Consider the following 15,463-nt stretch of genomic DNA (forward strand, 5'->3'; position numbering starts at 1 on the left):
TTTGATGAAAAACAAATTACTTTCTCTGTCAGAGTGAAAATGGCTACATTTGTACAATTATGATCAAAAAGGATTATTTATATTACAAACCAAAATTATATATATCAGGGTTATTATATTATCGTTAACAAAACGAACAAAATAAGGAAAACTGAAATTAAAAAACATTTTTGTTAATTGTAATAAAAAAAATGTTAATTAATAGAAAAAATTATAACTAACTGGAACTGTATTATGTGTTTCCAAATCTAACTTATAGATAGAATACCCTTCGTTTTCATGTTAGTCTAGTTTATTTCTAAGTCTTGTGGACCGATATGAAATCGATACATTACATTAACTGCCAGCACAGTATGGTCCGTGATGCCACTTGTTTACAGTCTCTGCTTCTGCTCACCACACTAGCCTGCAAAATTTCGACAGCAAACGTTGGGAGAAAGCAGCAGAGTCCTATAAGGGATTTCTTTGGATATGACTGTGAGAAAGATAAAAGCAAGTGTCTTGTAGTGGAAACAGGTGATAAAATATGTGGAATACTTCTCAAGGGAAAAAACCCACGAATGTCAAAGTCCATTTGAGAAGCTCGTACAAGAAGGTTAATTGTGAGTAACTTCACAAGCTAGCCTCTCTGAGTAACTCCAACAAAAAAGAAGCCACATCCCGGCCAAGTGGCACCGGGAAGGAGACAACCATAATGGACTGCTTTCACTGGCAACCAAATAGCTGCTGGTTAGTTAATATGCAGGAACACTGCAAGTGGGAGGATGCATTGGTAAATATGTTTATTGAGACTGGGATGCCCAAACGAATATGTGACTCGATTGCCTTCAAAAATTTTAGTTTCATACTCAAACCAAAATTCAACTGTTGAGTTTATTTATTCATTCATTCATTATCTGTAAGTGCTTTTCCAGTTCAGGGTCGCAGTGGGTCCAGAGCCTACCTGGAATCATTGGGCGCAAGGCAGGAATACACCCTGGAGGGGGGCGCCAGTCCTTCACACATTCACACACCCACACACACACCCCTAGGGACACTTTTGAATCGCCAATCCACCTACCAACGTGTTCTTTTGGACTGTGGGAGGAGACAGAGGAAACCCAGAGGAAACCCACGTGGAGACAGGGAGAACACACCAAACTCCTCACAGACAGTCACCCGGAGCGGGAATTGAACCCACAACATCCCTGGAGCTGTGTGACTGCAAGACTACCTGCTTAGCCACTGTGCAGCCCCTTATGAGTTTATATTACACAATAGTTACTCTCACCTTTTTGAATCCTAAAAAATAACCCAAAGTATGAAAAAACTAAAACTAATACTAGAAATAATGAAAACTAATCTAAAACTAAGCATTAACTTACTGAGCCATTCCCAGAATCATTGGGTGCAAGGCAGGAACACACCCTGGAGGGGGCGCCAGTTCTCACAGAGCTACCACACACACACACACACACACACACACTTCTATGAGTCAGCAATCCACCTACCAATGTGGGAAATAAGGCTCAACATTTCCCTCACCAGAAGCACGGATACAAACTCTGGTAGTGTATGACTGAGTCTGTCCACTGACCAGGAGAACATAGGTGTTCGTGCTTATTTTAGCAATTTTAGGAAGCTTTAGTTTAGTCCAGCAACACTCAATGCCAGACCCTTGCCTAAAGAAACCTTGGCCTCTGAACCTTAAAACATCTGGGAACTAAATGCCTCAGGCACCTTCTGTGTGATCTCCACCCCAGTGCAGCCAGTCAGTCTCTGACCTGGTAAGCATAGGTATAAAAACACCCAAGCATTGTCTCCTAGGACAAAGTAATGTCAAATGCGTCCTTTCGTAGCTCAGAGGTTTAATTGCTGGGATAAATGAAACCTTCAGTAAACTACATTTAAGAGTTTAGGTAGTTATCATATATAAATCCCCTAAGAGCAGTAACCTTCCCTTCTCATATTCATGTACCATTGTAATCCATTTAATTATATATAATGCGATGGCTAACACCAGTCCTTTTGTGTTTGCGCTAAATCAAACTTTTGGCATATTTCTTAAGAGGATGTATATAAATATAATTAATTTTCAATCAAAACTTCTACATAACCAAAACTAAAAACGTTTAATGATCAAAGAAAGACGGTTGTTCCATGAATATCCCATTCAGTGAAACATCAATGAAAATCTGCCTTGAAGCTGAAAATGAGTGTCCAAAGGGAAATCTAGGAATGAGGAGAGATTCTGTATCGAGAAGAGTCTTAAAATCTTTAAAATTTAAAAATCTGCAGTGCTTGCAGTTATGAAACATATGGCTGTGTAAAAAAAGTTTCGGTTTTCTGAATTGGCTACATTTAAAATTTAGGTTTCTTTTATAATCTTTTTGTGAAACAGAGCCGTAATTAAACGTAAAATTTTTACCCCTCTTTATCAAAGCTGCCAATAATAATGGAACTTTATGATGTAATATTTTATTGTTCTACCTCAGCACATTTGTGAATGGTGTCTGGTCCAACTCCTCCATCAACCTCAATGTCTAGGGAAGGGAACTGTGTCCTTAGCCAACTGACCTGTGGGAAATGAAACATTTTCAGCATACTTACAGTTAATAAAAATAATACTCATCTCCTCTTGTTTTAACCAAGTAACAACACTTAACTGGCCTTCTGGTTGTTCCTGTGCTCTTAGACAGATATGCTCACTGAAGAGAGGAATATTATTAATGTAGCTTCTTGTGGCTCTTCACTGACAGGTACCTTAAACTTTAGTGGTATAATTAGTGCTATAATTATATAATTTAGTGGTTATAATTAGCAGCATGATACTCAGGTTAACTGGCAGTTTTGAACCTTGAAGATGACCCACATGGGGTTTCTAGTAACATCTTTAAACTTTTCAATCAATGCCTGGCCACCAAACATAATCAAAAGTTTTTTTGTTTTTTTTATCTTACTGCTCCCAAGTGTCCTGAACTGAGGTTCTATAACAACTACTCAAGCTCTGCATTGATTGTTGCTTCACATAGCACTGAATGTTGGGAAAAGTGTTACCCTGAGCATTCCATACTTTCAGAAAATCATAATTAATATTTGGCAGGGTTAGAACATTTTTGTGTCTCAATGTATTTCAGTATTTGGAACTAAAAACTTTTCCACTCAAATGACTGAGACTTCTATGTATCTAGCTTTTAGATGTTTAGTGCCCTTAAACTCTAAATCATAATAGTGTGCACCTAAAAACAAAAAAGATTTGGTTCCATTGTAGATATCAATTAACCCTTGGTCTCTGAAAGATTTCTTACAGCTGCAAAGTATTTAGTGCATGGAAAACTGTTTAAAACTGAGAAAAGTAATAAAACAACACAGTTATAACTTAAGTGCATAATGTAAAATGTCAACTGCTTTGTTCACTTTGGAACATACAGTATAGCTTGTATTTGTAAGACTGGAAAAATGAGATTCACTGGAATGAATGTCACGTTTAGTAACCCTGTGGGGTTACCAAGGATGCATATTAAAGAACTGAACAAATACTGGAATTGTTGAATTACAAATTGCAAATATATAGTACAGTATACAAAAATGTATCCGTCAGTAACATATTACACCTACAGGAACTTTTATGATATGCCATTCTAACTCCAGATAGTTAATGTGGAGTTGATCTATCCTCCATTTGGAGCAGGAGCGAGATAACTAATCAATTCTGCCATCCTTGTTTGCTGCCCCGATTAGATAAAATGAAAAACCATTTCACCTCCAATTCAAAAATGAGGCTAAAATATGCCCCCCCCCCCCTGAATTGACATTCAGCCATTTACTTTTGTTGCAATTCAGTTGGGTTAACACACACACATATATATATGTGTATGTATTTTATATGTATATATGTGTGTTCAAGTCCTGCTCCGGGTGACTGACTAAAGAGTTTGTTGTGTTCTGCCTGTGTCTGGGTAGGTTTCCTCCCATGGTCCAAAAACACCTGTTGGGAGGTGGATTGCAACTATAAAGTGCCCATATGTATGTGGCGCTCCAAAATTACTGCGACCGTGAACTGGACAAGCAGATTGTAGAGGAGGCGTCTGAGAAATCTCTTAAGAATACTACTCACTGTAGCTTTAAAGTGTAACACCATGAAATTGATGAAATCAGACAAGCCCCACCCCCCACACATAAATTATGGATTCAAAAAGTATGGGATGTTTACCAAATAGAGCAAATAACATACTCATTAAGGCTATTTACTAAGTGAGAGTCCTGTCATAGATTTATTTATTAATACAGTGAAATTTAATCTCTAAATGTAATGTGTGTGTGCGCAAGTATACAATTTCTTTGTCATACTACTTTTTTTAATCTCTCCTTTAATATTTTTCAATCTCTAGTTTGTTTTAATATCTCCTAAAATGTAACCCTAATTTATGTGATTATACTTTGTAGTTGATCCAATTTTAAGATTAATGCAATTGTCCTTTTCTTTTTTTATTATATTATTCATATTTACTATTTTATTTAGAAATAGCCAAAAACACAACAAAAATTAAACTTTTACAGTGATTCCTCAGTCCGAAGGCTTCCTTTTGAAAGTTATTTGGAATTCATGGGCGTGGATTATAGTAATATGGTAAATGGTAAAGAAATGTGCACACCCTCCCAATTTAGTTTCACTAACATTCACATGTTCTACTAAAAACCTTATGTTTATGCAGCATTCATGAATCTGGAAGAAAGTTTTCAGGAATGTCCAATGTATTTGTAAATTACCCACTTACATTTGGTATTTTGTTCTTTCTTACCTTTGTTAACATGTCTTCCATAAACTTCTGTCCACCAAAACCAGGCTCCACTGTCATGACAAGAGCCATATCAATTTGTCCAGCCCATGGGGCCAGTTCTTCAACTGTGGTTCCAGGTTTAATAGCCAGGCCAACCTGAAAAAGAGAGAGTGAAAATCTTTTCACTTCATAATACCTTGAAGAGATTTGACATTTCTAAAATATTATTAAAAACAAAAGTCTTCAATGTCACACTGAAAGAACAGGAAGGATGTTTGTTGTGATAAATATATGGTACAATATAAATTATTCATTCATTCATTCATTATCAGTAACTGCTTATCCAGTTTAGGGTGGCTGTGTGTCTAGTGCCTACTCGAAATTACTGGGTACAAGACAGGAACACACCCTGGACGATGCACCAGAGTGGAAGCCAAACCACCAAGAGGAAACCCACACAGATACGGGGAGCACACTCCCCAAAGTCACCGAGAGTGGGGCTCAAATGTACAACTGTGTGACAGCAACATTACCTGTTGCCAATATTAATGATGATGATAATGATAATAATAATAACAATAATAATATTCCATTTTACCTTAAAAACTAGTAATGTGCCAAAATATGTGATAATGTGAACAAAAATAATATTAAATTACTGAAGCTGAAAGAGTGGATCTGTTACAAGGGGTTAGAGGAACAAAGAGGCAGAGGTAAATGATGAATGTACAGGGTGAGCCATTTATATGGATACACCTTAATAAAATGGGAATGGTTGGTGATTAACTTTCTGTTTGTGGCACATAGTATATGGGAGGGGGGGACTTTTCAAGATGGATGGTGACCATGTCGAAGTCTGCCATTTTGGATCCAGCTTTTGTTTTTTCCAATGGGAAGAGGGTCATGTGACACATCAAACTTATTGGGAATTTCACAAGAAAAACAATGGTGTGTGGTTTTAACGTAAGTTTATTCTTTCATGAGATATTTACAAGTTTCTGACCACTTATAAAATGTGTTCAAAGTGCTGCCCATTGTGTTGGATTATCAATGCAACACTCTTCTCCCACTCTTCACACACTGATAGCAACACCGCAGGAGAAATGCTATACATATAATATTTGAACATGTAGAATAACTGATATTTATGATTATTCAGCTGTCTGAAGAGTTCCTTCATAAGTTTAGATTACATTTGGGTGGCCTTTGCAAACAATGATGTCTACTTAACCAAAAACTGACAGCAAGATCAGGCCGCAACAGACCTGTAGTGTCTTCTGATCCCTCTCCTTTAGCGGATGCTGTGGCTGATGTAGGATCAGCGGGGTCACTGACTGTGGAGCTACTTCACAATATGCTGAATTCTCTTAAGTCTGATATCTTCACCAAGACAGACACCCTCTCTAACAACCTCAGGTCAGAATTATCATTAGTTAAAGAGGAGCTCAGAAATTCCATTGACAGTATACAAAAATCGCTACAGATGGAGAGGCTCTGTCGGAACTGGAGCGCAGCACTACAAATCAAAGCACTTAGCAAGCTTGAGGTTAATTTTGGCGACATGAGATAGCCTTCATTATGGAGAGCCCCTGCGGCTGTTCGTCATTAGCGTGCATTACTTCCATGTCTACAATGACCTTCTGAAGAAAGCTGAAGAAGCTGTTCTATAAAAGGTAGGAGATTTTCGATTTTTGCAGATTATACCATTCAGCAAGCCCAATTTGGAGATATGATGACAGCTGCGAGCCTCTCCAAGCATGAGGTTCGTCCTCATATATTCTGCAGTTGTAAGGTTAACCTTGCCGGACAGATAAACACATAGATTTGAGAATCTGATTACTGCTACTGATTTCATCAAAAGAGGCGTAAAGACGGCTGTTGTACCCCAAGATGCGGTGTAAGCTCTCAGTCGTTGAACTTAATTTATGAACTCGCTAACAGGCTGACTGGCATGCCATTTGGTTGTCGGGGGGTTCTCCTTGAACTCTCTGAGGTAGATACATTTTCTTTTATTTTTTCAATTCGGACTAAAACCAAAATGTTTCAGTGATACTATTTTATCATGATTTAAATGATCATTGTCATCAGTCCATGTCTGCTTGTAAAATGCTTCCAGACATATCCTGTTAGTGTTTTCTTTTCACTTATTGTACTTATGTTCAGACTGTATAGATACATCTGCATATCTGGCTTATTTGGGTTCAGTGGTCAAATCCTCAGGTTGCAAAAGATTTGATACTTGGTCAACAGATAGTAAACCCTCCCGCTACTCAGGCGCACAAAAGAAGAAAAGGCTAATTGGTTTCAAGGGGGTGCTACAGAAAAAAAAACAATTTTATTAAAGTATATTCCACCCCTTGTGACGTAGAGATGAAAATTCTTTTCCTACAAGGAAAATCAAGACATGATTCTGAGGTAGCATGCATATGCTGGTGCATTACAACAAGAAACAATAACACAAAATATAAAGGAAAAATAACAACAGCAAATAGTGACAGCATTAGTAAATAAAAATAATAATTAAAATAGATGTTTTGGCAACATTTACAAAGACATTTAAATATATATATATACACTTATATATACACATAAGCTTTATATATGTACCTGTATAGCATATACATGCTTATTTATAGGGTATATGTTGTAAGTAGTGAAGCATGGGGTACACTTGTATCATCAGTTGAAAAGTTATCAGGTGATATACAACAAGCTAAAGCAGCAATCCAGTTTATAGAAAAAAAAATAATAAAAAATAAATAAATAACTAAATAAATAAATTCCTCTGCTACATTAGGACTAGATAACTGGGGAAAAATTCATTCTAGAACACCTTTTGATCTCAAAGCAAATGCATTTTCAAAGCATGCACGGGAAAAATCCAAGATTGGAGGAAGCTTCTCCTCCACATCACCGCCATGATTGTCCTAGGCAAACTGGGACAGCACACTGACAAAGCAGAAAGGAAACAGGCGTTGTTTGAGGTTTTGGGACCAAGAGTCATCAACTGAGAAAAGATCACAGTGGTTACCATGATAAGAGGGAAGCACACTGTTGCTTTCTCAGAGATACTCATGGATGCTTTTGTAACCTATAGTGGTCAGAGATTGATTGGCCAGAGCGACAGTTTTGCCTGTGCTGCCCTAGCAATGCTTGTGACACCTACATCTACATATGATTAAACCATTACTAAAATGATTCAGTTTTACAATAGCAATGCTGGTGCCAGGAAATCCACTCCCATAGCAGCTATTAATCATAAAGTTTCCAATCAGGATACAGCTTAAAAAAATGTTTTCCGGATTAATGAATGGTAGGTAGCTAGAAGGACTCTACCCTACAATCCTAACATGACCAAGGTGTATTATTCATGTGATAAAGAGAGACATATTGCTAGAGAATAAAAATCTACATTGAGACATGGATCTCCAAAGATGTTCCCAAACTCCAAGGTGCATGAAAAGCTCAGGGAATTGCAAACAGCGATGGAGACATTGAGCACAGAGAACTTTAGGTTACTATGTAACCCCGGTTCTCTGATAGCATGAGTGAGGTGTCTCACTATTGGATACGCCCCCTTCGCGTATACCTCAGAAGCTCTATTACACTACGCCAGCCCCTGGGCTGGCTGACAGCTGTGATGCTCATGCGCCACCCTCAATATATAATACGGAGCACGACATCATAACCTCATTCAAAACAGGTACACCTCTTCCTTGCTTCCCACTGCAAGGAGGGTGGTCTGGTGAGACACCTCACTCATGCTATCAGAGAACCGGGGTTACATGGTAACCTAAAGTTCTCTTTCAAGCATTCGTTTCGGTGTCTCACTATGGGATATCCTTACTCCCGTATTGCCAGACAAGCCTGTCCCGAACATACTGTCAACCAGCTATGCCTCAGAAAGGCTGGGACTGTTAAATCCCAGAGCCGGCGCTCAATACCATATGTGCTACACTAGGTGCTGTCACATCCATTTTATAAAACCTGGCGAACGTATGAGGCGAGGACCAGCTCGCTGCTGCGCACACCTCCTGAATCGAGAGACCTCTAAAGATTGCCCAAGAGGTTGCTACACCTCTCGTGGAGTGTGCACGGACGCCCGGTGGAACTGCCAATCCTTTACTGGAGTATGCCACAGCGATTGCATCTGAAATCCAATACGATAGTCTTTGTTTTGTAATCGCTTTCCCCGTGTATGGCTTTGCCCACGACACGAAAAGCTGGTCACATTTCCTAAAGTCCTTCGTTTTATCCACATAAATTCGCAGTGCTCGCACAGGACATAACGTATGCAGCTGCTGCTGGCCTGGCGAGGTAAAAGGCGGAGGATAAAATGCCTGAAGTTCCAAAGGGAGACAAGGCTGAATAACCTTGGGAATAAAGGCAGGATTTGGACGTAAACATACTTTAGAGTCCCCCTGTGAAAACTGCATACATGTAGAGCACACAGACAAAGCGTGTATTTCACTTACACGCTTAGCCGATGCCAGGGCTAGCAAAAGTGCTGTCTTGAAAGACGAAAACTTAAAGTCTACCTGGTCCAGTGGCTCAAAAGGTGCGACTGATATAGCCTCCAGCACCAAGGCCAAATCCCAAGATGGAGACACAGGTTTGGAGATCGGCAAACTACGTCGTGCCCCCTTCATGAAACGGCACACCAAAGGGTGTTGCCCCACAGTTTTCCCTTCGAAGCCCACATGGCATGCTGCAATAGCTGCCAGGTACACTTTAATAGTGGAAAATGATTTGCCTTTGTCAATCAAATCTTGAAGGAAAGCTAGTATAACCCCGACAGAGCACTGAAACGGGGTTTCGAGTTTGTCTGAGCACCATTGCTCAAATATCCGCCACTTGTACCCATAAAAGGGTCCTGGTAGATGGAGCTCTAGCATTCTGAATGGTTTCAATCACATTCAGCGGCAACCCTGTTATGCTTAAATTAAACCACTCACGGGCCATACCCATAGAGCCAGACATTCTGGGTGTGGGTAATAAATCTCTCCCCTTGCTTGCGTCAGCAAATCTCTGCGTAGTGGGAGGGGCCATGGGTTGCCCTGAAGCATCTGTATGATCTCCGCCAGCCAGTGCTTGCCCGGCCAACGCGGAGCTATCAAGATAACAGACAGGCACCTCTCCCTGACTCTGGCTAGAGTCAGGGAGATTAGTGCTATCGGTGGAAACGCATAAAGAAGTGTTTGTGGCCACTCGTGTGCAAAGGCATCGACCCCGAGCGGGGCACTCTGGTCGTGCAGCGAGTAAAACAGAGGGCACTGTGCATTCTCTTTCGACGCGAAAAGATCCACTGCTGCCCTGCCGTAGCGCTCCCAAATCTGTTGGACAACTGCACATTCCCCATAAAGAGGATTGCCTCTCGACAACAGATCTGCTCCCCTGTTGAGCATCCCTTGAACATGCGTTGCTCTCAGGGATAGAAAGTGAACGCTGCTCCATAAAATCAGTCTGCGTGCCAGCGTGTGTAACGGTCGGGACCGCAGGCCTCCTTGTCGATTGATGTAAGCCACTACTGCCGTGTTGTCTGTCCTCACGAGAATGTGGCACCCCTCTAAAAAAGGAAGGAAATGTCTCACCGTCAGATGAACCGCCAGCATCTCCAAGCAGTTTATGTGGAGGGACTGCTGACTGCCGTTCCACCTGCCGTTCACTATTCTGCCCTCGTGAGTGCCCCCCCCCAACCGGACAGTGACGCATCTGTAGTCACTACACGTCTGGCATAAACTATGCCCATAGGAACCCCCTGTGTGAGAAAACCCATGCGCTTCCACTGACACAGGGCTATCAACGCTGCCCGAGTGACTTCTACTCTCCGGCGCATATGATACAGCGGGTTCAGCCCTAGCGAAGCCACCCAGCGTTGAAACCCCCTCATGAATAGACGTCCCAAAGAGATTACGTCTAAAGCTGAGGCCATCATGCCCAGTAGTCTGAGACACACACAGAATGGGATCGTACTGTCCCTCCGAAATGTATCCAAGCATGTTTTGAGCTTTACAACTCTCTCCGTAGACAGGCTTGCCCTGAAAGACACTGAGTCGAGTGACAGGCCCTGGTATGATATGCGCTGGGTCGGCGTCAATACGCTCTTTTCCCTGTTTATCTGAAACCCTAGTTGTACAAGGTGCTCTATGAGCTGCATTGTGTGTGTTCTTGCCTCTTTCTCGGACTGTGCTGCGATAAGCCAGTCGTCTATATAAGTAGCGAGACGGATGCCCTGCTCTCTTAGAGGGGCAATCGCTGCCTCCGTACATTTCACAAATACTCGTGGACTGAGGGAGAGACCGAATGGGAGAACCATGTACTCGTAGGCTACCCCCGCAAAAGCAAACCTGAGGTATTTCCTGTGCGGCGGGTATATGCTGATATGGAAATAAGCGTCCTTCAGGTCGATGGAAGTGAACCAATCTCCTGGGCGTACAAACTTCAGCAGAGCTGGATGAGTGAGCATTCTGAACTTGTACTGTCTTAAGTGTCTGTTCAGAGCACGTAAATCCAAAATCGGGCGCAGGGTTTGGGACCCCTTCTTCGGCACTAGGAAGTACCGAGAATAGAACCCTGTCCGACTCTGTTCGGGTGGGACCACCCTTATAGCTCCTTTCCCCAGTAGTGAGGAGATTTCCTCCTGGAGGATGTGAGCTGATTCCCCAGTTGCCCTGGAGTGAACAATGCTTTTGAACTTTGGTTGCAAAATTGCAGTCTGTACCCATGTCGTATTGTTCTTAGTACCCACTGAGATGAAATGCATGCAGTCCAACTGTCTAGCCGTAAGACACTCGCGCCCTCCAGTGGTCACAGAGTGCGTCTGCATGTGCTTTGTACTGCGCATGCGCGAGCCGGTCACGCTGTAATAGCGTTTAAGTGGCTCATTGCCTTTGAGGGCATGGAAACCCTCCAAGGCTTTTGTTTTAGGCAGTTTATGTTTTGCAACATTGTTTGCATTGCATTGCCTCTTAACACACTCAACTTTATTTTGTTTTGCAATGTTTTGTGTTTTATTTTGTTTTGCAACATGTGAAAAACAGGAAACACAGAGACACCTTGCTTTATTGAACACAGCTCTGGAATGAGTGGTTGTGTGTTGAGTGAATGGGCTGGTAGCCAAATGGAACATAAGGGGGGGGTTAACCCATGCTCCACCTGAACATAGTGGGGCCTGGGGGTAAGAGCCGGAGAACGGGGGGCGGCGGCTCTCCCCTGAAGCAAAGGACTCCTAGGCAGACTTCTTTTTCCTCCTTACCACCTGTGAGGATGGAGGGAGAGGCTGTACTGGCTGTGGCTGTTCCTGGGTCTTCTTGGGCCAGACAGTCTTACTTTCAGCGCCCCCACTTTGACTTGGCGGGTCAGGCTGTGGCTTAGGCCGTCTGGGGATGCGGAAGCTGGTGGCCGGGTGAGCGGAAGCCTGCACGAAAGAGGGCCGAGGTTGTGCTGAGGGGCCCTGCTGTGGCTTCCTGGGCAAGCACAGCTGAAGGGCTTCATCATCTCTCTTCTTTTCCTCACACCGCTTCTGCATTAATGTGAGAGCGGAGCCAAAGATGCCCTCTGGCACCACTAGTGCATCCAGGATGGCCTCTTTCTCCCTGTCAGAGAGGTTTGCCAGGTTAAGCCACCTGCCTCTTTCTTGGACCTCTTTCTTTCCCCGCTGATTGCACCGCACATCTCTGGAGACGGAGGGAGAGGCCAGTGACCACACAAATCTCTTCCCACTGAGACAGACCTGGCGTGGCTGACGTCTCGTCCTGAAGTTCAGCTTGGTAGGCTGTCAGCATGGAGATGGCATTCAGGGCTCTCACGGAAAGCGCCACTTCTTTATAAGCCCGTTCAGTCATGTTAGACTGAAAGCGGTCAGCTTTGGAGGGCAACGTAGGGTTGCTGGTTGCTGAGCGGCTGGTGAAGGTGCGCTGCCACTAGGGGCTCCATGCGCAGAAGGCCTTCCTTCTCCATACCTTCCATGTCGAGGGCAGATCCCCCCTGAATAGGAGTTTTGCCAGTAAATGGCTTCTCCTTCCAGAAAGTAGCCAACTCCTCCACCAGTTCAGGAAATATGGGGAGTAGCTGTCTTGCAGCCCATTTTGCCCGCGGCAGTCTTTTCCCTTCGTAGCATGACTTTGCAGTCTCCGTGCTTACGGTCGGCCACGGGATGTCCAGCTTGTCAGCTGCGCACTTAAGCACATCCTGCAGGTCCACACTTAGAAGGGGCGACGGTGGCGTCCCATCTGGGTCATTAGTGGCCTGCATGGCACCGGGATGTTTTCCCATCTGGGCGGGGTGGAGAAACGGAGAGTCCTCGAATTCAATGTCCTCATCTGAGACGAGAAATTCGGAACCACCATCCTCATAGTCCTCCTCTGCGTCTATCAGGGTGGGCAGGGGGTCGAGAGAATCGAGTTGGTCACCCCAGCTAAGAGCCACGGGGGTGGACGATTCAACGGGCATGGTGGCCTGCTGTAAAGTCGACGTAATGGTAGCGCCGGACACAAGGGGGTCCTCGCCTGAAAAACTGGCTTGGCGTGCCAGCCTACGGTGGAGGCTTTTAACGGTAAACCGCGCGCAGTGCTCGCATGAGCCCGGGTCATTCAACGCTGCCTGGGCATGTCGCAGCCCGAGACAAACGGAGCAGACCTGGTGAGTGTCCCCGCTAGATATTTTATTCCCACAGGGACACGTCCGCGCTGGTTCTCCGTCCCCAATAGGCACCGCCTGCATTGCTGCAGCCATTTAGCTGGTGTGCTAAATTGTGCTTAGACTGTGCTGTTGGAAACAATTGGCGTGGTGACCAAATAGTAGGCAAGCACGGGAGCTAACGACTAGCCGAGAGTCGCAACTAACGTGGTGGTTAGTTAGCAGGGGCCGTTGTTTGGAGCCGTTGTTTGGAGACAAAATGACTAGAATAATCCGAGCTATGGTGAAGACACGAATCAATAATTTTTCTCTTCCTTAACGACACTAAGCGCCCGTCGACGGAGATATTAACTCCGTCTGTGGACAGTGAAGCTTAGGTGTCGCAAGGGTAGAGAGAATGAAGGCTTCTGGAGTGAAGCGAGAAGAAGGTTTTGAATGAGGTTATGATGTCGTGCTCCGTATTATATATTGAGGGCGGCGCATGAGCATCACAGCTGTCAGCCAGCCCAGGGGCTGGCGTAGTGTAATAGAGCTTCTGAGGTATACGCAAAGGGGGCGTATCCCATAGTGAGACACCGAAACGAATGCTTAAAAGAGAACAGCCAATTATGGGCTGCTCTAGGTGAACTGCAAGCAACAATAGAGAAACTAAGCATAGCCAACTGTGAATTATCTGTGCACAGTTCTGCATAGGAATAACAGGGCTCTGTGACTGTTAAAGGTATTAAACACACAAAATGAATGTGATACATTCATGATAAAAAATGATACATTTGGGGAAATCAGAAGTGACCCATTCATTAGTGATTTTGTGTTAACCACGTAAGATGAAACAGTTACATCAGTTATCAGTTTATCAGTGTGTTCTCTGCTGTATACCAATGTCACTCCATACTCTCAGGTGGATGTTTTGAGCCATTGAAAACTCCTCTTCTTGTTGAGTTCCTTGCTTTAAATGTCTCATCGATACCTGCGGATTTTGCTACCCCAAGCCTACAGACAAAGCCTGGCATGACTAATGAGGATTGGTACAGAGTGCAGCGAGATGATGAATCTATCAGGAAATTATCTTCCATTTTAAAAAAATAAATAAATAAAACAGGAAGCCAACCTTGCAAGAAGTGAACCTTGAATCTTCTGATGTAAAAATATTTTTGAGAGTGGAATAGGCTCCACTTCCAAAATGTTGTCTTGTATAGAGTATGGTCTGATCATGGTAATAAAAGTTTGCCAGCTGGTTTTGCCCAGATCATACAGAGAGAAGGCCATGTGGGGTCACTCTTGCAAAATTTTATTGGCCCAGAATGGCAAAAGATGCCAAACATGTGGAAGATATATCAGGAGGAAAGGAAGTTCTCAGAAATCTGCTTTTATGGAAAACATAATAAGAACTTATCCTCTGGAATTAGTATGCATGGATTATCTTTCCATTGAGCCTGACAACCGGGATACAAGGAATATACTGGTGATGACAGATTATTTTACAAAATTTGCTGTAGCAGTTCCAACCAAAGATCCTTTATTGGAACTGACAAAGTGTGAACAATGCCCTAACATCCTCCGGGAAAACCCTGTTGAGCATTTCAACCGAACTCTTCTAACATGTTAGGAACCTTGGAAGAAAAAGCCTGTCAATCAAAAAGGGATTCATCCTCAGACAGATCATCCAATCATCATGCAGAAGCTGAGCATCCGGGCCAGCCCACTGCCCCATAGACGCTGAGCGTCCGATGGGCGGGACGAAGTCCAGCATTTATTCAATGCTAAGCATCACTGGAGAGATTTTGTCAAACCTCTGGTACGTGAATTTAACTGCACCCAAAATGAGACAAGATACTCATCTTATGAGCTGATGTTTGGTCATCAACCCACCTTACCTATTGACCTTGTCCTGGGAATAAGCCCTGCAAATGACAGACATAAGACTCACTCAGACTGTGAAAAAACTACATCAGCGTCTTCAAGAGAGCTACTTACTGGCAGCTGAGAATTCCCGTAAAATGTTTGAGAAGAATTTCATAACATAAAACACTAAAATGATGTACAGTCTCTTTAAACAAAGAAAA

At 43.0% G+C, this 15,463-nt stretch overlaps 1 protein-coding gene across 1 annotated transcript in view; it reads right to left on the reverse strand.

The window, feature by feature from the left end:
- rpe (ribulose-5-phosphate-3-epimerase) overlaps window positions 1-15,463 on the reverse strand; it is an 88,113-nt gene that overhangs the window by 18,469 nt on the left and 54,181 nt on the right. The window contains exons 4-5 of the mRNA XM_066686725.1: window positions 4,782-4,916; window positions 2,470-2,556 (exon numbers count right to left, since the gene is read on the reverse strand). Coding sequence (XP_066542822.1) covers window positions 2,470-2,556; window positions 4,782-4,916 — 222 coding nt within the window. The remainder of the gene's footprint in view (window positions 1-2,469; window positions 2,557-4,781; window positions 4,917-15,463) is intronic.

Source organism: Hoplias malabaricus, chromosome 12 (genome assembly GCF_029633855.1).
Source record: "Hoplias malabaricus isolate fHopMal1 chromosome 12, fHopMal1.hap1, whole genome shotgun sequence".
Classification (NCBI taxonomy): domain Eukaryota; kingdom Metazoa; phylum Chordata; class Actinopteri; order Characiformes; family Erythrinidae; genus Hoplias; species Hoplias malabaricus.